This window comes from Chiloscyllium punctatum, unplaced genomic scaffold (genome assembly GCF_047496795.1).
Source record: "Chiloscyllium punctatum isolate Juve2018m unplaced genomic scaffold, sChiPun1.3 scaffold_856, whole genome shotgun sequence".
NCBI classification, from domain to species: domain Eukaryota; kingdom Metazoa; phylum Chordata; class Chondrichthyes; order Orectolobiformes; family Hemiscylliidae; genus Chiloscyllium; species Chiloscyllium punctatum.
In genome coordinates this window covers 1-21,294 of record NW_027310590.1, presented here as the reverse complement: position 1 = coordinate 21,294, position 21,294 = coordinate 1, and the positions used below count along the sequence as shown (strand labels likewise).

At 60.9% G+C, this 21,294-nt stretch overlaps 1 protein-coding gene across 1 annotated transcript; it reads left to right on the top strand.

The window, feature by feature from the left end:
• Positions 1–598: 598 nt before the first annotated feature.
• On the top strand, positions 599–18,360 carry LOC140474143 (GRIP1-associated protein 1-like; the record flags this gene model as incomplete). The annotated part of the gene is made up of 7 exons (XM_072567670.1): positions 599–701; positions 8,601–8,667; positions 10,927–10,988; positions 12,413–12,439; positions 13,250–13,357; positions 14,147–14,297; positions 18,176–18,360. Coding segments are annotated over exons 1-7 (642 nt in total), but the record flags the coding sequence as incomplete, so codon positions are not given.
• Positions 18,361–21,294: the final 2,934 nt, after the last annotated feature.

Here is a 21,294-nt window from a genome sequence, read left to right as displayed (position 1 = left end):
TTACACAGGACACAGGAGGCTATTCAGCCCCTCCTCCTCCAGCCTGTTACACATAAACAGGAGGCCATTCAGCCCCCTCCTCCAGCCTGTTACACAGGACACAGGAGGCTATTCAACCCCTCCTCAAGCGTGTTTCGCAGGAGATAGGAGGCCATTCAGCCCCCTCCTCCTCCAGCCTGTTACACATAAATAGGAGGCCATTCAGCTCCCTCCTCCAGCCTGTTACACAGGAGACAGGAGACCATTCAGCCCCTTTCCCCAACCTGTTACATCTCTGTGACTCTATAAATGGTAAGGGTGGACCCTTCCCCTTTAAATCCTCCTTAAAGGGATCTCCCACCGACCAAACAGGGAAAGGGGCTGAATTCCTGTCGGCTCACCGAAAGGTGGCGCCTGAGGTGAGCGGATGCCCCGCCCCCCTCTCCCATGACCGCCCCCCCCGGCCTTTGTTTTGTGTTGGGGACGAGACCCCGCCCATCCGACCGTCCCCCTGGTTCACCGGCAGGTCGGGCGCCTCGAACACAGTGGGGCGGGCGGCCCGGGGAAAAGCCTTCCCGTCCGGGGGGGACTGAAGGGATTGATGACGTGGGCGGGGGGGCGGGGAGGGGCAATTTAATCCTGCGGTTGTCATCCCCCTCCCGTCCCGGGGCGAATCCAAGATGGCGCAGGCTCTCTCCGAGGACGAGTTCCAGCGGATGCAGGTAGACCCCCCCCCCCAAACCCCCTCAACCCTCCCCCCCACCCCCACCCCCACCCCCTTTGGGGAGGTGGGGGGGGGGGGTTGGTGACGGGGTTTAACCCCCTCCCCCCCCCCCCGCGCGTCGACGGGCCGCTCCGCCGACTAGGCCCCAACCCGGACCCCGGCCTCGATTAGTCGCTGAGGCCGGGCTGGAGGGTACCCGGCGCCGGCGGCGGATGTTACCCCCCTCCCCCCCCTCACACACACATATTTCGAGTCGATTGCCAACACACCCCCCCCCCCCCAGCAGCAGCGAAAACAGAATCAGAAAAAAAAAACAGGGGATTTTTAAAAAAATAAATAAATAAACCTGAGTCACAACTGGCGAAGGATGTTACAGGTTAGGGTGGATTGGCCCGTGCTAAATTGTCCCCGTAGTGCCCAGGGATGTACAGGTTAGGGTGGATTGGCCGTGCTAAATTGTCCCCGTAGTACCCAGGGATGTACAGGTTAGGGTGTATTGGCCGTGCTAAATTGTCCCCATAGTGCCCAGGGATGTGCAGGTTAGGGTGGATTGGCCGTGCTAAATTGTCCCCATAGTGCCCAGGGATGTGCAGGTTAGGGTGGATTGGCCGTGCTAAATTGTCCTGTAGTGCCCAGGGATGTGCAGGTTAGGGTGGATTGGCCGTGCTAAATTGTCCTGTAGTGCCCAGGGATGTGCAGGTTAGGGTGGATTGGCCGTGCTAAATTGTCCCCGTAGTGCCCAGGGATGTACAGGTTAGGGTGGATTGGCCGTGCTAAATTGTCCCCGTAGTGCCCAGGGATGTACAGGTTAGGGTGGATTGGCCGTGCTAAATTGTCCCATAGTGCCCAGGGATGTGCGGGTTAGGGTGGATTGGCCGTGCTAAATTGTCCCCGTAGTGCCCAAGGATGTGCAGGTTAGGGTGGATTGGCCGTGCTAAATTGTCCCCGTAGTGCCCAAGGATGTGCAGGTTAGGGTGGATTGGCCGTGCTAAATTGTCCCGTAGTGCCCAGGGATGTACAGGTTAGGGTGGATTGGCCGTGCTAAATTGTCCCCATAGTGCCCAGGGATGTACAGGTTAGGGTGGATTGGCCGTGCTAAATTGTCCCCGTAGTGCCCAGGGATGTACAAGTTAGGGTGGATTGGCCGTGATAAATTGTCCCCGTAGTGCCCAGGGATGTGCAGGTTAGGGTGGATTGGCCGTGCTAAATTGTCCCCGTAGTACCCAGGGATGTACAGGTTAGGGTGTATTGGCCGTGCTAAATTGTCCCCGTAGTACCCAGGGATGTACAGGTTAGGGTGTATTGGCCGTGCTAAATTGTCCCCGTAGTACCCAGGGATGTACAGGTTAGGGTGTATTGGCCGTGCTAAATTGTCCCCATAGTGCCCAGGGATGTGCAGGTTAGGGTGGATTGGCCGTGCTAAATTGTCCTGTAGTGCCCAGGGATGTGCAGGTTAGGGTGGATTGGCCGTGCTAAATTGTCCTGTAGTGCCCAGGGATGTGCAGGTTAGGGTGGATTGGCCGTGCTAAATTGTCCCCGTAGTGCCCAGGGATGTGCAGGTTAGGGTGGATTGGCCGTGCTAAATTGTCCCCGTAGTGCCCAAGGATGTGCAGGTTAGGGTGGATTGGCCGTGCTAAATTGTCCCGTAGTGCCCAGGGATGTGCAGGTTAGGGTGGATTGGCCGTGCTAAATTGTCCCCGTAGTGCCCAGGGATGTGCAGGTTAGGGTGGATTGGCCGTGCTAAATTGTCCCCGTAGTGCCCAAGGATGTGCAGGTTAGGGTGGATTGGCCGTGCTAAATTGTCTCCGTAGTGCCCAGGGATGTACAGGTTAGGGTGGATTGGCCGTGCTAAATTGTCCCCATAGTGCCCAGGGATGTACAGGTTAGGGTGGATTGGCCGTGCTAAATTGTCCCCGTAGTGCCCAGGGATGTACAAGTTAGGGTGGATTGGCCGTGATAAATTGTCCCCGTAGTGCCCAGGGATGTACAAGTTAGGGTGGATTGGCCGTGCTAAATTGTCCCATAGTGCCCAGGGATGTGCAGGATAGGGTGGATTGGCCGTGCTAAATTGTCTCGTAGTGCCCATGGATGTGCAGGTTAGGGTGGATTGGCCGTGCTAAATTGTCCCCATAGTGCCCAGGGATGTGCAGGTTAGGGTGGATTGGCCGTGCTAAATTGTCCCGTAGTGCCCAGGGATGTACAGGTTAGGGTGGATTGGCCGTGGGTAATACAGGGGATAGGAGTGTGCTCAATGGGCTGAATGGCCTGCTTCCATTCTGCCAGGGATCTCTTAGGTTCAGATTCTCTCTGTCTCCCCCAGTGTCGTGCCGTCACTCAACCACCCGCCCGCACGCACGTGCATGCATACCCCCCCCCCAAACGCCTGTGCACACGTACTTGCGCACACCCCTCACATGTCCCCATCCACACTGTCGCACGCCCCCCCCTACACCCACAGTTGTGAGGACACCCCCCCCCCTCCCACTCTGTTACAGACCCCACCCTGCACACCCACTCTCCCACTCACTCTCACCTATACTTTCCCTGTGCACATACTAATAATAATACAGCACGGGACCAGGCCTTTCAGCTGACTGCGCCGACACATTTTGCCCTTCCACACTAAAACTGTCTTCACTTACAGGATCCTTCTTCCCTTCCTGGTTATATATTCGTCCAGGAGCTTCTTGAGTGCTGTGTTTGTGTCTGCTTCCACCACCACCCTGTGTGTGAAAAACGTGTCTTGCACATCACTTTTGAACTCCCCCCTCCTAGCACCTTGAACCTGTGTCCCCTAGTAATTGCCTCATGCTTCCCACTCTATCCACACCATTCATGATCTTATTAACTTCTATTAGGTCCCTCCCCCCCTCAACCTCCTGCATTCCCATGAAAACAAGCTCAGTCTCTCCGACCTGTCTTCGTAACTAAAATCCTTCAGACCGGGCAACACCCTGGTAAACCTTTCCCATTCCCCCTCCAAAGCATCCCTATCAGGAGGGGAGTTACTCACTGCAGGATTCCCAGCCTCTGACCCGATGGTGGGAGAGTCAGGAGGGGAGTTACTCGCTGCAGGATTCCCAGCCTCTGACCCGATGGGGGGGAGAGTCAGGAGGGGAGTTACTCGCTGCAGGATTCCCAGCCTCTGACCCGATGGTGGGAGAGTCAGGAGGGGAGTTACTTGCTGCAGGATTCCCAGCCTCTGACCCCGATGGTGGGAGAGTCGGGAGGGGAGTTACTCGCTGCAGGATTCCCAGCCTCTGTCCCGATGGTGGGACAGGGCTTTGGGGGGAGAGTCAGGAGGGGAGTTACTCGCTGCAGGATTCCCAGCCTCTGACCCGATGGGGTGAGAGTCAGGAGGGGAGTTACTCGCTGCAGGATTCCCAGCCTCTGACCCGATGGGGTGAGAGTCAGGAGGGGAGTTACTCGCTGCAGGATTCCCAGCCTCTGACCCGATGGTGGGAGAGTCGGGAGGGGAGTTACTCGCTGCAGGATTCCCAGCCTCTGACCCGATGGTGGGAGAGTCGGGAGGGGAGTTACTCGCTGCAGGATTCCCAGCCTCTGACCCGATGGGGGGAGAGTCAGGAGGGGAGTTACTCGCTGCAGGATTCCCAGCCTCTGACCCGATGGGGGGGGGAGAGTCAGGAGGGGGGTTACTCGCTGCAGGATTCCCAGCCTCTGACCCGATGGTGGGAAAGTCGGGAGGGGAGTTACTCGCTGCAGGATTCCCAGCCTCTGACCCGATGGGGGGAGAGTCAGGAGGAGAGTTACTCGCTGCAGGATTCCCAGCCTCTGACCCGATGGTGGGAGAGTCGGGAGGGGAGTTACACGCTGCAGGATTCCCAGCCTCTGACCCGATGGGGGGAGAGTCAGGAGGAGAGTTACTCGCTGCAGGATTCCCAGCCTCTGACCCGATGGTGGGAGAGTCGGGAGGGGAGTTACTCGCTGCAGGATTCCCAGCCTCTGACCCGATGGGGTGAGAGTCAGGAGGGGAGTTACTCGCTGCAGGATTCCCAGCCTCTGACCCGATGGTGGGAGAGTCAGGAGGGGAGTTACTCGCTGCAGGATTTCCAGCCTCTGACCCGATGGTGGGAGAGTCGGGAGGGGAGTTACTCGCTGCAGGATTCCCAGCCTCTGACCCGATGGGGGGAGAGTCAGGAGGGGAGTTACTCGCTGCAGGATTCCCAGCCTCTGACCCGATGGGGGGAGAGTCAGGAGGGGAGTTACTCGCTGCAGGATTCCCAGCCTCTGTCCCGATGGGGGGAGAGTCAGGAGGGGAGTTACTCGCTGCAGGATTCCCAGCCTCTGACCCGATGGTGGGAGAGTCGGGAGGGGAGTTACTCGCTGCAGGATTCCCAGCCTCTGACCCGATGGGGGAGAGTCAGGAGGGGAGTTACTCGCTGCAGGATTCCCAGCCTCTGACCCGATGGGGGGAGAGTCAGGAGGGGAGTTACTCGCTGCAGGATTCCCAGCCTCTGACCCGATGGTGGGAGAGTCGGGAGGGGAGTTACTCGCTGCAGGATTCCCAGCCTCTGACCCGATGGTGGGAGAGTCGGTAGGGGAGTTACTCGCTGCAGGATTCCCAGCCTCTGACCCGATGGGGGGAGAGTCAGGAGGGGGGTTACTCGCTGCAGGATTCCCAGCCTCTGGTAGTGTGGTGACCAGAACTGTACGCAATTTCCCACTCTCTCGTGCCCCACCTCACGCGCGCACATGCAAACGTATCTCACACAAAAGCTTAAACGTGCGTACCAACAGATTCAAGAACAGCGTCCTGCCTGCTTCTATTACACTTCAGAGTGATAAATTGTGATGCCCTTTGAGATTTGGTATTCTTGCATTTCTGTCCTGATGGTGACAAACAGCACAAAAACCTGCCTGTGCTTTCAGGAAAGAATAGACTTCTGAGTGGACCTCTCAAATTTGAAATCTAATGTTGATCTCGCTCTCGGCGCACATTTTCTGTAGCTATAGCAGTGTATTCCTCGTTCTGTTCAATTACCCTAACACACTTTGTGTGGTATGATCTGTCAGGACTGCACACAAAACAAACCTTTTCACCGTACCTAGGTATGTGACCATAATAAATCAAATCAAAAATATAACTTAGTCATACATCCACCCCTATGCATACACAGCCCCACACTCTCATCTCCGTCCCTCCCTTTCCCATTTCTGTGCACGCGCTCTCTCTCTCTCTCTCTCTCAGACTTTGACGCACACACACACACCCCCCCATCCTGCCGTATTTCCAACTGTCAGCTCCCACACAACACACTACTAGCCTCACTGTGTCACACACTCCCCACATTCTATGTCTCACAATCCCCCACACATGCACTCACAGGTAACAGTCTTTGCCCCACAGTGTCTCTCCACCCCCACCCCATGCAAACTCTCTCACTCTCACTCTCACTCTCACTCTCACACTCTCACTCTCACTCTCACTCTCACACTCTCACTCTCACTCTCACTCTCACTCTCACTCTCACTCTCACTCTCTCACTCTCACTCTCTCACTCTCACTCGCACTCTCACTCTCTCACTCTCTCACTCTCTCACTCTCACTCTCTGTCTCACTCTCTGTCTCACTCTCTCTCTCAGCTCCATCTTAAACATGCGCTCACACCCCCTCCCCATTCTCTCTGTCTCTCTTACGACCCCCTCCACACACAACTGCCTTGTCCCTGGACTGTCTTGATCTTCTCAAGTGTTGTTGGAGCTGCCCCAGTCCAGGGCAAGGGGGGGAGTATTCCCTCACCCTCCTGACTTGTGCCTTGTCGATGGTGGGACAGGGCTTTGGGGGGAGAGTCAGGAGGGGAGTTACTCGCTGCAGGATTCCCAGCCTCTGACCCGATGGGGGGAGAGTCAGGAGGGGAGTTACTCGCTGCAGGATTCCCAGCCTCTGACCCGATGGGGGGAGAGTCAGGAGGGGAGTTACTCGCTGCAGGATTCCCAGCCTCTGACCCGATGGGGGGAGAGTCAGGAGGGGAGTTACTCGCTGCAGGATTCCCAGCCTCTGACCCGATGGGGGGAGAGTCAGGAGGGGAGTTACTCGCTGCAGGATTCCCAGCCTCTGTCCCGATGGGGGGAGAGTCAGGAGGGGAGTTACTCGCTGCAGGATTCCCAGCCTCTGACCCGATGGGGGAGAGTCAGGAGGGGAGTTACTCGCTGCAGGATTCCCAGCCTCTGACCCGATGGTGGGAGAGTCAGGAGGGGAGTTACTCACTGCAGGATTCCCAGCCTCTGACCCGATGGGGGGAGAGTCAGGAGGGGAGTTACTCACTGCAGGATTCCCAGCCTCTGACCCGATGGTGGGATAGGGCTTTGGGGGGAGAGTCAGGAGGGGAGTTACTCGTAGCAGGATTCCCAGCCTCTGACCCGATGGGGGGAGAGTCAGGAGGGGAGTTACTCGCTGCAGGATTCCCAGCCTCTGACCCGATGGGGGGAGAGTCAGGAGGGGAGTTACTCGCTGCAGGACTCCCAGCCTCTGACCCGATGGTGGGAGAGTCAGGAGGGGGGTTACTCGCTGCAGGATTCCCAGCCTCTGACCCGATGGGGGGAGAGTCAGGAGGGGAGTTACTCGCTGCAGGACTCCCAGCCTCTGACCCGATGGGGGGAGAGTCAGGAGGGGAGTTACTCGCTGCAGGATTCCCAGCCTCTGACCCGATGGGGGGAGAGTCAGGAGGGGAGTTACTCGCTGCAGGATTCCCAGCCTCTGTCCCGATGGGGGGAGAGTCAGGAGGGGAGTTACTCGCTGCAGGATTCCCAGCCTCTGACCCGATGTGGGAGAGTCAGGAGGGGAGTTACTCGCTGCAGGATTCCCAGCCTCTGACCCGATGGTGGGATAGGGCTTTGGGGGGCGAGTCAGGAGGGGAGTTACTCGTAGCAGGATTCCCAGCCTCTGACCCGATGGGGGGAGAGTCAGGAGGGGAGTTACTCGCTGCAGGATTCCCAGCCTCTGACCCGATGGGGGGAGAGTCAGGAGGGGAGTTACTCGTAGCAGGATTCCCAGCCTCTGACCCGATGGGGGGAGAGTCAGGAAGGGAGTTACTCGCTGCAGGATTCCCAGCCTCTGACCCGATGGTGGGAGAGTCAGGAGGGGGGTTACTCGCTGCAGGATTCCCAGCCTCTGACCTGCTCCTGGAGCCGCTGGATTGACATTGTTGGAACTCTACTGCTGCAGTGTTAAACCGAAGCTCCCTTTGCTTTCTTTGGTGGATTAGATTCCCTACGGTGTGGAAACAGGCCCTTCGGCCCGACAGGTCCACACCGACCCTCCCGAAGAGTAACCCACCCAGACCCATTCCCCCCTGACTAACACACCGAACACTGAGGGCAATTTAGCACGGCCAGTTCACCAGACCTGCACGTCCTTGGACTGTGCAAGAAAACCCATGCAAATACTGGGGTGGGGGGGGGGGGGGAAGAATGTGCAAACTCCACACAGACAGTTGCCTGAACCGGGGTTCGTGGTGCTGTGAGACAGCAGTGCTAACCACCGTCCCGCCCAAATAAATGCATGATTAAAAAAAAAACAATCCCATGACTGCTATAGCGTGAAGAGGGTGGGGATGGGAAGGGTGGCAGCCCTCCCGCTCCTGAGGTCAGTATTTATTGATCGTCCGACCTCCAGACCAAACCGGTGACCTGGGACCCTATCACTTGTGGGGTGGGGGGGGGTTGCGGTTTCCCTCTTTCACGGCGTAGGCTGTGAGGAGCTTGGGCAGGGTGCGAGGTGGGGAAAGGGGCGACGCAGGGGGCAGGGTTTTTCTGTCAGAGAGACCCGGTGTCTCCCAGCCCCCTCCAGCGAAGGCTCAACCCGATGTGTTTCCCTGCTGCCCCTCTTCCCCCCCCCCCCCCCCCACCCCCCCTCCCGCCAAACCCCACGCTGCAGGCTCAACTGCTGGAACTGAGGACTCAGAACTACCAGCTCTCAGACCAAGTACGGAAGCAGAGTGCAGGTAAGGCATGGACAGCACGGTGTAGAGGGAGCTTTACTCTGTATCTAACCCCCCCCCCGTCCCTGGGAGTGGGGACGGTGGAGAGGGAGCTTTACTCTGTGTCTAACCCCCTGTCCCTGGGAGTGGGGGATGGTGTAGAGGGAGCTTTACTCTGTATCTAGCCCCCCCTGTCCCTGGGAGTGTTTGACAGGGGGTAGGGGGGGGAAGACAGTGTAGAGGGAGCTTTACTCTGTATCTAATCCCCTGTCCCTGGGAGTGGGACAGTGTAGACGGGGAGGGGGTGTGAGGGAGCGTCGGGACGGGGGAGGGGGCGGGGAGGGGGTGTCGGGACGGGGGAGGGGGCGCGAGGGGGTGTCGGGACGGGGGAGGGGTGGGGAGGGGGTGTCGGGACGGGGGAGGGGTGGGGAGGGGGTGTCGGGACGGGGAGGGGGCGGGGAGGGGGTGTCGGGACGGGGGAGGGGTGGGGAGGGGGTGTCGGGACGGGGAGGGGGCGGGGAGGGGGTGTCGGGACGGGAGAGGGGCGGGGAGGGGGCGGGGAGGGGGTGTCGGGACGGGGGAGGGGTGGGGAGGGGGTGTCGGGACGGGGGAGGGGTGGGGAGGGGGTGTCGGGACGGGGGAGGGGTGGGGAGGGGGTGTCGGGACGGGGGAGGGGTGGGGAGGGGGTGTCGGGACGGGGGAGGGGTGGGGAGGGGGGTGTCGGGACGGGGGAGGGGTGGGGAGGGGGTGTCGGGACGGGGGAGGGTTGGGGAGGGGGTGTCGGGACGGGGGAGGGGTGGGGAGGGGGTGTCGGGACGGGGAGGGGGCGGGGAGGGGGTGTCGGGACGGGGGAGGGGGTGTGAGGGGGTGTCGGGACGGGGGAGGGGGCGTCGGGACGGGGGAGGGGGCGTCGGGACGGGGGAGGGGTTGTGAGGGGGTGTTGGGACGGGTGAGGGGGCGTGAGGGGGTGTTGGGACGGGTGAGGGGGCGTCTGGACGTGGGAGGGGGTGTGAGGGGGCGTCGGGACGGGGGAGGGGGTGTGAGGGGGTGTCGGGACGGGGGAGGGGGCGTCGGGACGGGGGAGGGGGGTGTGAGGGGGCGTCGGGACGGGGGAGGGGGTGTGAGGGGGTGTCGGGACGGGGGAGGGGGTGTCGGGACGGGGGAGGGGGTGTGAGGGGGTGTCGGGACGGGGGAGGGGGTGTCGGGACGGGGGAGGGGGTGTGAGGGGGTGTCGGGACGGGGGAGGGGGTGTGAGGGGGTGTCGGGACGGGGGAGGGGGTGTGAGGGGGTGTCGGGACGGGGGAGGGGGCGTCGGGACGGGGGAGGGGGTGTCGGGACGGGGGAGGGGGTGTGAGGGGGTGTCGGGACGGGGGAGGGGGTGTGAGGGGGTGTCGGGACGGGGGAGGGGGCGTCGGGACGGGGGAGGGGGTGTGAGGGGGTGTCGGGACGGGGGAGGGGGTGTGAGGGGGTGTCGGGACGGGGGAGGGGGTGTCGGGACGGGGGAGGGGGTGTGAGGGGGTGTCGGGACGGGGGAGGGGGTGTGAGGGGGTGTCGGGAGGGGGTGTCGGGACGGGGGAGGGGGTGTCGGGACGGGGGAGGGGGTGTGAGGGGGTGTCGGGACGGGGGAGGGGGCGTGAGGGGGTGTCGGGACGGGGGAGGGGGTGTGAGGGGGTGTCGGGACGGGGGAGGGGGTGTGAGGGGGTGTCGGGACGGGGGAGGGGGTGTGAGGGGGTGTCGGGACGGGGGAGGGGGTGTCGGGACGGGGGAGGGGGTGTGAGGGGGTGTCGGGACGGGGGAGGGGGTGTGAGGGGGTGTCGGGACGGGGGAGGGGGTGTCGGGACGGGGGAGGGGGTGTGAGGGGGTGTCGGGACGGGGGAGGGGGTGTGAGGGGGTGTCGGGACGGGTGAGGGGGCGTGAGGGGGTGTCGGGACGGGGGAGGGGGTGTCGGGACGGGGGAGGGGGTGTGAGGGGGTGTCGGGACGGGGGAGGGGGTGTGAGGGGGTGTCGGGAGGGGGTGTCGGGACGGGGGAGGGGGTGTCAGGACGGGGGAGGGGGTGTGAGGGGGTGTCGGGACGGGGGAGGGGGTGTGAGGGGGTGTCGGGACGGGGGAGGGGGTGTCGGGACGGGGGAGGGGGTGTGAGGGGGTGTCGGGACGGGGGAGGGGGTGTGAGGGGGTGTCGGGACGGGTGAGGGGGCGTGAGGGGGTGTCGGGCCGGGGGAGGGGAGGGGATGGGGTGTCAGTCGCCCAACGGTAACCTCCTCTCTTTCTCCCCCATGTTGTAGAGCTGAGCTCACTGCGGCAGAAGTACAGCACCGTGGAAAGGGATCTGGTGAAGGCACAGAAGGTGGGTGTAGCCACAGCCACAGCCACAGCCCGGCCCGGTGTTACCCACAAAGACCTGGCCTGGCACCGTCACATCGGGGGGGCCTTCTGTTTGAGTGTAGACCAGGAGGAGCCCAGAGCACATGGGGACAGTTTGGAGGGCAGGGAAACGGCTACAATACCCAAAGGAAATCCCTTCTCCCGGCTACCTCGCCATCTCCTCATGGATTACTGTTTCCATCTGGGAGCTTTTTGATCCAAATGCCCCTGTCCTGGGAGGATTTGATGGGTGGGGGGGGGGGGGGACAGTGTAGAGGGAGCTTTACTCTGTATCTAACCCCGTGCTGTCCCTGTCCCTGGGAGGGTTTGATGGGGGACAGTGTGGAGGCAGCTTTACTCTGTATATAACCCCGTGCTGTCCCTGGGAGTGTTTGATGGGGGGACAGTGTAGAGGGAGCTTTACTCTGTATCTAACCCCGTGCTGTCCCTGTCCTGGGAGTGTTTGACAGGGGACAGTGTAGAGGTAGCTTTACTCTGTATCTAACCCCGTGCTGTCCCTGTCCCTGGGAGTGTTTGATGGGGGGACAGTGTAGATGGGGCTTTACTCTGTATCTAACCCCGTGCTGTCCCTGTCCCTGGGAGTGTTTGACAGGGGACAGTGTAGAGGGAGCTTTACTCTGTATCTAACCCCGTGCTGTCCCTGTCCCTGGGAGGGTTTGATGGGGGACAGTGTAGAGGCAGCTTTACTCTGTATATAACCCCGTGCTGTCCCTGGGAGTGTTTGATGGGGGGACAGTGTAGAGGGAGCTTTACTCTGTATCTAACCCCGTGCTGTCCCTGTCCCTGGGAGTGTTTGATGGGGGGGACAGTGTAGAGGGAGCTTTACTCTGTATCTAACCCCGTGCTGTCCCTGTCCCAGGGAGTGTTTGATGGGGGACAGTGTAGAGGGAGCTTTACTCTGTATCTAACCCCGTGCTGTCTCTGTTCTGGGAGTGTTTGATGGGGGGACAGTGTAGATGGGGCTTTACTCTGCATCTAACCCGTGCTGTCCCTGATGGGAGTGTTTGATGGGGGGGGACAGTGTAGAGGGAGCTTTACTCTGTATCTAACCCCGTGCTGCCCCTGTCCCTGGGAGTGTTTGATGGGGGGGACAGTGTAGAGGGAGCTTTACTCTGTATCTAACCCCGTGCTGCCCCTGTCCCTGGGAGTGTTTGATGGGGGGGACAGTGTAGAGGGAGCTTTACTCTATCTCACCCGCTGTCCCTGGGAGTGTTTGATGGGGAGGGACAGTGTAGAGGGAGCTTTACTCTGTATCTAACCCTGTGCTGTCCCTGTCCCTGGGAGTGTTTGATGGATTTATGGCGATACAGCAGAGGGGCCGAATGGCCAGCTCCTGTACCATGTGTATTAACGTTGTTTAATTTCTCTCTCTCTCTCTCCCCTCAGGCTGTCACTAAAAGCAAGAAAGCCCAGGTGAGGTGTCCCTATGTCCGCTCCTGATGTCTAACCCTTCCCATCATCCACCGGGGCTGCTCTCTAGCCTCTGCCCGTAGCTCCCTTGCGACCGTACAGCGTCAAGTATCGGTCGCTCCCGTGTATATGTTGACCTCTTTCCCTGCCCCCCCCCCCAGTTGCCTGAGGTGCGGCGCACTGTGGGAGGGGACCTGGAAATGCCATGCGGTTCCCTCTCTGCGCTACCGTCTGGGCTAGCGGGACGCGTGGGCTTGGAGGGTACCAGCCCCTGCCCCCTTCCCGTGCCGCGGGTCGTCTGTCTTGCAGTGGCGCTCAGAGCGGCCGTGATCAGGTTGGTATCCATCGGCGTGCAAGCGCTCATGTCCCCCCCCCCCGCCCCCCAGCCCCCCAGCTATCCCCGGAACGGTCGCCAACGTCCGCGAAGAGGGGAAGAAATAAAAACATTTTTGTTCGCTGACGGGTCGAGAGCATCGCTGGCCGGGCCCAGCGTTGATTACCCAGAGGGCAGTTTAAGGGTCAGTTGCGTTGCTGTGGGTAAGGGCGGCAGGTTCCTTCCTTGAGGGGCGTCCAGGCGGGTCTTTGCGACTCTCCCCTGGTCGTCACTGTAATCCGAAATGCTGGCGGGTTCGGATTCCACCGCGGGACTCAAACTCAGGACCTCGGAACGTCAGCCGGGTGTTCGCGATGGTACTGGGGGAGTGGGGGGGGGAAGGTCTGCTGAACTGCTACCACCTCGCTGAACCAGCTAGGAGCCTCCCCCCCCACTGCGATCAATTTTGTTTTAATTCACCACCCCCCCCCCCCCACCAGGAAGTGGATGCCCTGCTAAGTGAGAACGAGATGCTCCAAGGAAAACTGCACAGCCAAGAGGATGACTTTCGCCTGCAGAACACCACACTGATGCAGGAACTCTCCAAGGTGGGTGGCTTTGCCCCCCTCTATCCCACATCCCCTGTCACGAGGAGAGTTTGAGCCTACAGGGGGGAGGTTGGATAGGACGGGGGCTGTTTTCCCCGGAGCGTCAGAGGCTGAGGGGTGACCTGATAGAGGTTTATAAAATCATTGGGGGGGGGCATGGATAGGGTAAATAGACAAGGTCTTTTCCCCCCTGGGGTGGGGGGAGCCCAGAACTAGAGGGTTATAAAATCATGGGGGGGGGGGACATGGATAGGGTAAATAGACAAGGTCTTTCCCCCCTGGGGTGGGGGGAGCCCAGAACTAGAGGGTTATAAAATCATGGGGGGGGGGGATAGGGTAAATAGACAAGGTCTTTTCCCCCTGGGGTGGGGGGAGTCCAGAACTAGAGGGTTATAAAATCATGGGGGGCATGGATAGGGTAAATAGACAAGGTCTTTTCCCCCCTGGGGTGGGCGGGTCCAGAACTAGAGGGAGATACGTTTAAGGTGAGAGGGGAAGGGGACCTGAGGGGTAACGTTTTCCCCCAGAGGGTGGTGCGTGTGTGCACCGAGCTGCCAGAGGGAGTGGTGGGGGCTGGTACAAGTGCTGGCAAACAGGGACTGGATTAGGTTATGATAACTGGGTCGGCACGGACGGGTTGGGCCGAATAGTCTGTTTCTGTGCTGTATGACTCAGGAAGTGTCAAATGGAGGGTGAACGATGGTAAGGGAGTGCTAGGGTTGTGAAATAGGTGTTAATGGCGGGTGGGTGCCTGACTCGCTCCCTCTGTCTGTCTCTCCTCCACTTCAGCTTTGCTCCCAGATCGAGGAGCTTGAGGTAGAGAATAAACGGTTGAAGGAGAGCTGCCCGGCGGCTGACACAGCGTCCCCAACAAGCCCACTCGATGGGGAGCTGCTCAGGCTCCAGGCTGAGAACACAGCTCTGCAGAAAAGTATGGCAGGTAATTCCCTCAGCCCCCTCCGGAGGGCAGTGTCACTGCATCATGCAACAAGCTACTGGATCTAACCCCGTGCTGTCCCTGTCCCTGGGAGGGTTTGATGGGGGGGGGACAGTGTAGAGGGAGCTTTACTCTGTATCTAACCCCGTCCTGTCCCTGTCCCTGGGAGTTTGATGGGGGACAGTGTAGAGGCAGCTTTACTCTGTATCTAACCCCGTGCTGTCCCTGTCCCTGGGAGTGTTTGATGGGGGACAGTGTAGAGGGAGCTTTACTCTGTATCTAACCCCGTGCTGTCCCTGTCCCTGGGAGTGTTTGATGGGGGACAGTGTAGAGGGAGCTTTACTCTGTATCTAACCCCATGCTGTCCCCGTCCCTGGGAGTGTTTGATGGAGGGACAGTGTAGAGTGAGCTTTACTCTGTATCTAACCCCGTGCTGTCCCTGTCCCTGGGAGTGTTTGATGGGGGACAGTGTAGAGGAAGCTTTACTCTGTATCTAACCCCGTGCTGTCCCTGTCTTGGTGTGATGGGGGGTGGGGGGGACGACAGTGTAGACGGAGTGTTCCTGTGTGTCTCACCCCGTGCCCTCCCTGTCTCGGTGTGATGGGGGGGGGTGGGGGGGACAGTGTAGAGGGAGTGTTCCTGTGTCTCTCACCCCATGCCCTCCCTGTCCCGGTGTGATGGGGGGACAGTGTAGAGGGAGTGTTCCTGTGTCTCTCACCCCGTGCTGTCCCTGTCCCGGTGTGATGGGGGGTGGAGGGGACAGTGTAGAGGGAGTGTTCCTGTGTCTCTCACCCCGTGCTGTCCCTGTCCCGGTGTTTTGGGGGAGGGGGTGGGGGGGGGGACAGTGTAGAGGGAGTGTTCCTGTGTCTCTCACCCCGTCCTGTCCCTGTCCCGGTGTGATGGGGTGGGGGACAGTGTAGAGGGAGTGTTCCTGTATCTCTCACCCCGTGCTGTCCCTGTCCCGGTGTGATGGGTGGGGGGGGACAGTGTAGAGGGAGTGTTCCTGTGTCTCTCGCCCCGTGCTGTCCCTGTCCCTGTCCTGGGGGGTGGGGGGGACAGTGTAGAGGGAGTGTTCCTGTGTCTCTCACCCCGTGCCCTCCCTGTCCCGGTGTGATGGGGGTGGGGGACAGTGTCGAGGGAGTGTTCCTGTGTCTCTCGCCCCGTGCTGTCCCTGTCCCGGTGTTTTGGGGGAGGGGGTGGGGGGGGGGGGGGACAGTGTAGAGGGAGTGTTCCTGTATCTCTCGCCCCGTGCTGTCCCTGTCCCGGTGTGATGGGGTGGGGGGACAGTGTCGAGGGAGTGTTCCTGTGTCTCTCGCCCCGTGCTGTCCCTGTCCCGGTGTGATGGGGTGGGGGACAGTGTAGAGGGAGTGTTCCTGTGTCTCTCGCCCCGTGCTGTCCCTGTCCTGGTGTGATGTGGCGCGGGGGGGGGGACAGTGTCGAGGGAGTGTTCCTGTGTCTCTCGCCCCGTGCTGTCCCTGTCCCGGTGTTTTGGGGGAGGGGGTGGTGGGGGGGACAGTGTAGAGGGAGTGTTCCTGTGTGTCTCACCCCGTGCCCTCCCTGTCCCGGTGTGATGGGGGGGGGGGGGGGTGGTGGGACAGTGTAGAAGGAGTGTTCCTGTGTCTCTCGCCCCGTGCTGTCCCTGTCCCGGTGTGATGGGGGGTGGGGGGGACAGTGTCGAGGGAGTGTTCCTGTATCTCTCGCCCCGTGCTGTCCCTTTCCCGGTGTGATGGGTGGGGGGGGGACAGTGTAGAGGGAGTGTTCCTGTATCTCTCGCCCCGTGCTGTCCCTGTCCCGGTGTGATTGGTGGGGGACAGTGTAGAGGGAGTGTTCCTGTGTCTCTCACCCCGTGCTGTCCCTGTCCCGGTGTTTTGGGGGAGGGGGGTGGTGGGGGGGACAGTGTAGAGGGAGTGTTCCTGTGTCTCTCGCCCCGTGCTGTCCCTGTCCTGGTGTGATGGGGCGCGGGGGGGGGGACAGTGTCGAGGGAGTGTTCCTGTGTCTCTCACCCCGTCCTGTCCCTGTCCCGGTGTGATGGGGTGGGGGACAGTGTAGAGGGAGTGTTCCTGTGTCTCTCACCCCGTGCTGTCCCTGTCCCGGTGTTTTGGGGGAGGGGGTGGTGGGGGGGACAGTGTAGAGGGAGTGTTCCTGTGTCTCTCGCCCCGTGCTGTCCCTGTCCTGGTGTGATGGGGCGCGGGGGGGGGACAGTGTAGAGGGAGTGTTCCTGTATCTCTCGCCCCGTGCCCTCCCTGTCCCGGTGTGATGGGGGGGTGGGGGGGACAGTGTAGAGGGAGTGTTCCTGTATCTCTCGCCCCGTGCCCTCCCTGTCCCGGTGTGATGGGTGGGGGGGACAGTGTCGAGGGAGTGTTCCTGTGTCTCTCACCCCGTGCTGTCCCTGTCCCGGTGTGATGGGGGGGTGGGGGGGACAGTGTCGAGGGAGTGTTCCTGTGTCTCTCACCCTGTGCTGTCCCTGTCCTGGGGGGTGGGGGGACAGTGTAGAGGGAGTGTTCCTGTGTCTCTCGCCCCGTGCTGTCCCTGTCCCGGTGTGATGGGGGGTGGTGGGACAGTGTAGAGGGAGTGTTCCTGTGTCTCTCGCCCCGTGCTGTCCCTGTCCCGGTGTGATGGGGGGGTGGGGGGGACAGTGTAGAGGGAGTGTTCCTGTGTCTCTCGCCCCGTGCTGTCCCTCTCCCGGTGTGATGGGGGCGGGGGACAGTGTCGAGGGAGTGTTCCTGTGTCTCTCGCCCCGTGCTGTCCCTGTCCCGGTGTGATTGGTGGGGGACAGTGTAGAGGGAGTGTTCCTGTGTCTCTCACCCCGTGCTGTCCCTGTCCCGGTGTTTTGGGGGAGGGGGTGGGGGGGGGGGAACAGTGTAGAGGGAGTGTTCCTGTGTCTCTCGCCCCGTGCTGTCCCTGTCCTGGTGTGATGGGGCGCGGGGGGGGGACAGTGTAGAGGGAGTGTTCCTGTATCTCTCGCCCCGTGCCCTCCCTGTCCTGGTGTGATGGGTGGGGGGGACAGTGTAGAGGGAGTGTTCCTGTGTCTCTCGCCCGTGCTGTCCCTGTCCTGGTGTGATGGGGCGCGGGGGGGGGGACAGTGTAGAGGGAGTGTTCCTGTATCTCTCGCCCCGTGCCCTCCCTGTCCCGGTGTGATGGGTGGGGGGGACAGTGTCGAGGGAGTGTTCCTGTATCTCTCACCCCGTGCAGTCCCTGTCCCGGTGTGATGCGGGGGTGGGGGGGACAGTGTCGAGGGAGTGTTCCTGTGTCTCTCACCCCGTGCCCTCCCTGTCCCGGTGTGATGGGGGGTGGGGGGACAGTGTAGAGGGAGTGTTCCTGTATCTCTCGCCCCGTGCCCTCCCTGTCCTGGTGTGATGGGGGGGGTGGGGGGACAGTGTTGAGGGAGTGTTCCTGTGTCTCTCGCCCCGTGCTGTCCCTGTCCCGGTGTTTTGGGGGAGGGGGTGGGGGGCGCACAGTGTAGAGGGAGTGTTCCTGTGTCTCTCGCCCCGTGCCCTCCCTGTCCCGGTGTGATGGGGGGGTGGGGGGGACAGTGTAGAGGGAGTGTTCCTGTGTCTCTCGCCCCGTGCTGTCCCTGTCCCGGTGTGATGGGGGGGTGGGGGGGACAGTGTAGAGGGAGTGTTCCTGTATCTCTCGCCCCGTGCCCTCCCTGTCCCGATGTGATGGGGTGTGGGGGGACAGTGTAGAGGGAGTGTTCCTGTGTCTCTCGCCCCGTGCTGTCCCTGTCCGGTGTGATGGGGTGGGGGGACAGTGTCGAGGGAGTGTTCCTGTATCTCTCGCCCCGTGCCCTCCCTGTCCCGGTGTTTTGGGGGGAGGGGGGTGGGGGGAACACTGCGTGGGAATAGCGGCCTGGAACTCTGATGCCTCTGACTTGCTGTCAGCCCTGCAGCAGCGGTATGAAGCTGAGATCCGTGCCCTCAGGGAGCCCAAGGAGAGATGTGACAATGGGCAGGAAGTGGACGGGCAGCTGAAGGATCCCGACGCTCAGCTGAAGGAGGAAGCCGAGCAGGGTCCTGTCAAAGACAGCCTGGAGTCAAACCAACCCCTCCTGGAGAAACTGGAGCAGGTACAAGAGGCTCACAGCAAATGATCCAACAGGAACAGGGAGATTTACCCTGTCCCGGGGATGGTGGGGCAGTGTAGAGGCAGCTTTACCCTGTCCCGGGGATGGGGGGGCAGGGTACAGGGAGCTTTACCCTGTCCCGGGGATGGGGGGGGGCAGTGTAAAGGGAGCTTTACCCTGTCCCGGGGATGGGAGGACCGTGTAGAGGGGGCTTTACCCTGTCCCGGGGATGGGGGGGCAGTGTAGAGAGAGCTTTACCCTGTCCTGGGGTTGGGGAGGCTGTGTAGAGGTCGCTTTACCCTGTCCTGCGGTTGGGGGGGGGGGGGGGCAGGGTACAGGGAGCTTTACCCTGTCCCGGGGATGGGGGGGACAGTGTAGAGGGGGCTTTACCCTGTCCCGGGGATGGGGGGGCAGGATAGAGGGAGCTGTATCCTGTCCTGGGGATGCGGGGGGGGGGGGGGGGGGGGGCAGTGTAGAGGAAGCTTTACCCTGTCCTGGGGTTGGGGGGGGAGCAGTGTAGAGGGAGCTTTACCTTGTCCTGGGGATGGGGAGGGACAGTGTAGTGGGGGCTTTACCCTGTCCCTGGGATGGGGGGACAGTGTAGAGTAAGCTTTACCCTGTCCTGGTGGTGGTGGGACAGTGTAGAGGAGCTTTACCCTGTCTCGGGAATCGGGGGTGGAGGGACAGTGTAGAGGCAGCTTTACCCTGTCTCTAGCCCCTTGCTGGCCCTGTCCCGGGGATGGGCAGTGGGGACAGTGTAGAGGGAGCTTTACTCTGTATCTAACCCCGTGCTGGCCCTGTCCCTGGGAGTGTTTGATGGGGGGGGACAGTGTAGGGGGAGCTTTACCCTGTATCTAGCCCTGTCCTGGGGAGGGTTTGCTGGGGGACACTGTAGAGGGAGCTTTACCCTGTATCCAGCCCTGTCTTGGGGAGTGTTTGCTGGGGGACACTGTAGAGTGAGCTTTACCCTGTATCTAGCCCTGTCCTGGGGAGTGTTTGCTGGGGGACACTGTAGAGTGAGCTTTACCCTGTATCTAGCCCTGTCCTGGGGAGTGTTTGCTGGGGGACACTGTAGAGTGAGCTTTACCCTGTATCTAGCCTTGTCCTGGGGAGTGTTTGCTGGGGGACACTGTAGAGTGAGCTTTACCCTGTATCTAACCCTGTCCTGGGGAGGGTTTGCTGGGGGGACACTGTAGAGTGAGCTTTACCCTGTATCTAGCCCTGTCCTGGGGAGGGTTTGCTGGGGGGACACTGTAGAGTGAGCTTTACCCTGTATCCAGCCCTGTCCTGGGGAGGGTTTGCTGGGGGACACTGTAGAGTGAGCTTTACCCTGTATCTAGCCCTGTCCTGGGGAGTGTTTGCTGGGGGACACTGTAGAGTGAGCTTTACCCTGTATCTAGCCCTGTCCTGGGGAGGGTTTGCTGGGGGACACTGTAGAGTGAGCTTTACCCTGTATCCAGCCCTGTCCTGGGGAGGGTTTGCTGGGGGACACTGTAGAGTGAGCTTTACCCTGTATCTAGCCCTGTCCTGGGGAGTGTTTGCTGGGGGACACTGTAGAGTGAGCTTTACCCTGTATCCAGCCCTGTCCCTGGGAGTGTTTGATGGGGGACACTGTAGAGTGAGCTTTACCCTGTATCCAGCCCTGTCCTGGGGAGGGTTTGCTGGGGGGACACTGTAGAGTGAGCTTTACCCTGTATCCAGCCCTGTCCTGGGGAGGGTTTGCTGGGGGACACTGTAGAGTGAGCTTTACCCTGTATCTAGCCCTGTCCTGGGGAGGGTTTGCTGGGGGGACAGTGTAGAGGGAGCTTTACCCTGTATCTAGCCCTGTCCTGGGGAGGGTTTGCTGGGGGACACTGTAGAGTGAGCTTTACCCTGTATCTAGCCCTGTCCTGGGGAGGGTTTGCTGGGGGACACTGTAGAGTGAGCTTTACCCTGTATCTAGCCCTGTCCTGGGGAGGGTTTGCTGGGGGACACTGTAGAGGGAGCTTTACCCTGTATCTAGCCCTGTCCTGGGGAGTGTTTGCTGGGGGACACTGTAGAGGGAGCTTTACTCTGTATCTAACCCAGTGCTGTCCCTGGGAGTGTTTGATGGGGACAGTGTAGAGGGAGCTTTACTCTGTATCTAACCCCATGCTGTCCCTGTCCCTGGGAGTGTTTGATGGGGGACAGTGTAGAGAGAGCTTTACCCTGTATCTAGCCCTGTCCTGGGGAGGGTTTGCTGGGGGACACTGTAGAGTGAGCTTTACCCTGTATCTAGCCCTGTCCTGGGGAGGGTTTGCTGGGGGACACTGTAGAGTGAGCTTTACCCTGTATCTAGCCCTGTCCTGGGGAGGGTTTGCTGGGGGGACACTGTAGAGTGAGCTTTACCCTGTATCTAGCCCTGTCCTGGGGAGGGTTTGCTGGGGGGACACTGTAGAGTGAGCTTTACCCTGTATCTAGCCCTGTCCTGGGGAGTGTTTGCTGGGGGACACTGTAGAGGGAGCTTTACCCTGTATCTAACCCTGTCCTGGGGAGGGTTTGCTGGGGGACACTGTAGAGTGAGCTTTACCCTGTATCTAGCCCTGTCCTGGGGAGGGTTTGCTGGGGGACACTGTAGAGGGAGCTTTACCCTGTATCTAGCCCTGTCCTGGGGAGGGTTTGCTGGGGGGACAGTGTAGAGCGAGCTTTACCCTGTATCTAGCCCTGTCCTGGGGAGTGTTTGCTGGGGGACACTGTAGAGTGAGCTTTACCCTGTATCTAGCCCTGTCCTGGGGAGTGTTTGCTGGGGGACACTGTAGAGTGAGCTTTACCCTGTATCTAGCCCTGTCCTGGGGAGGGTTTGCTGGGGGGACACTGTAGAGTGAGCTTTACCCTGTATCTAGCCCTGTCCTGGGGAGGGTTTGCTGGGGGACACTGTAGAGTGAGCTTTACCCTGTATCTAGCCCTGTCCTGGGGAGG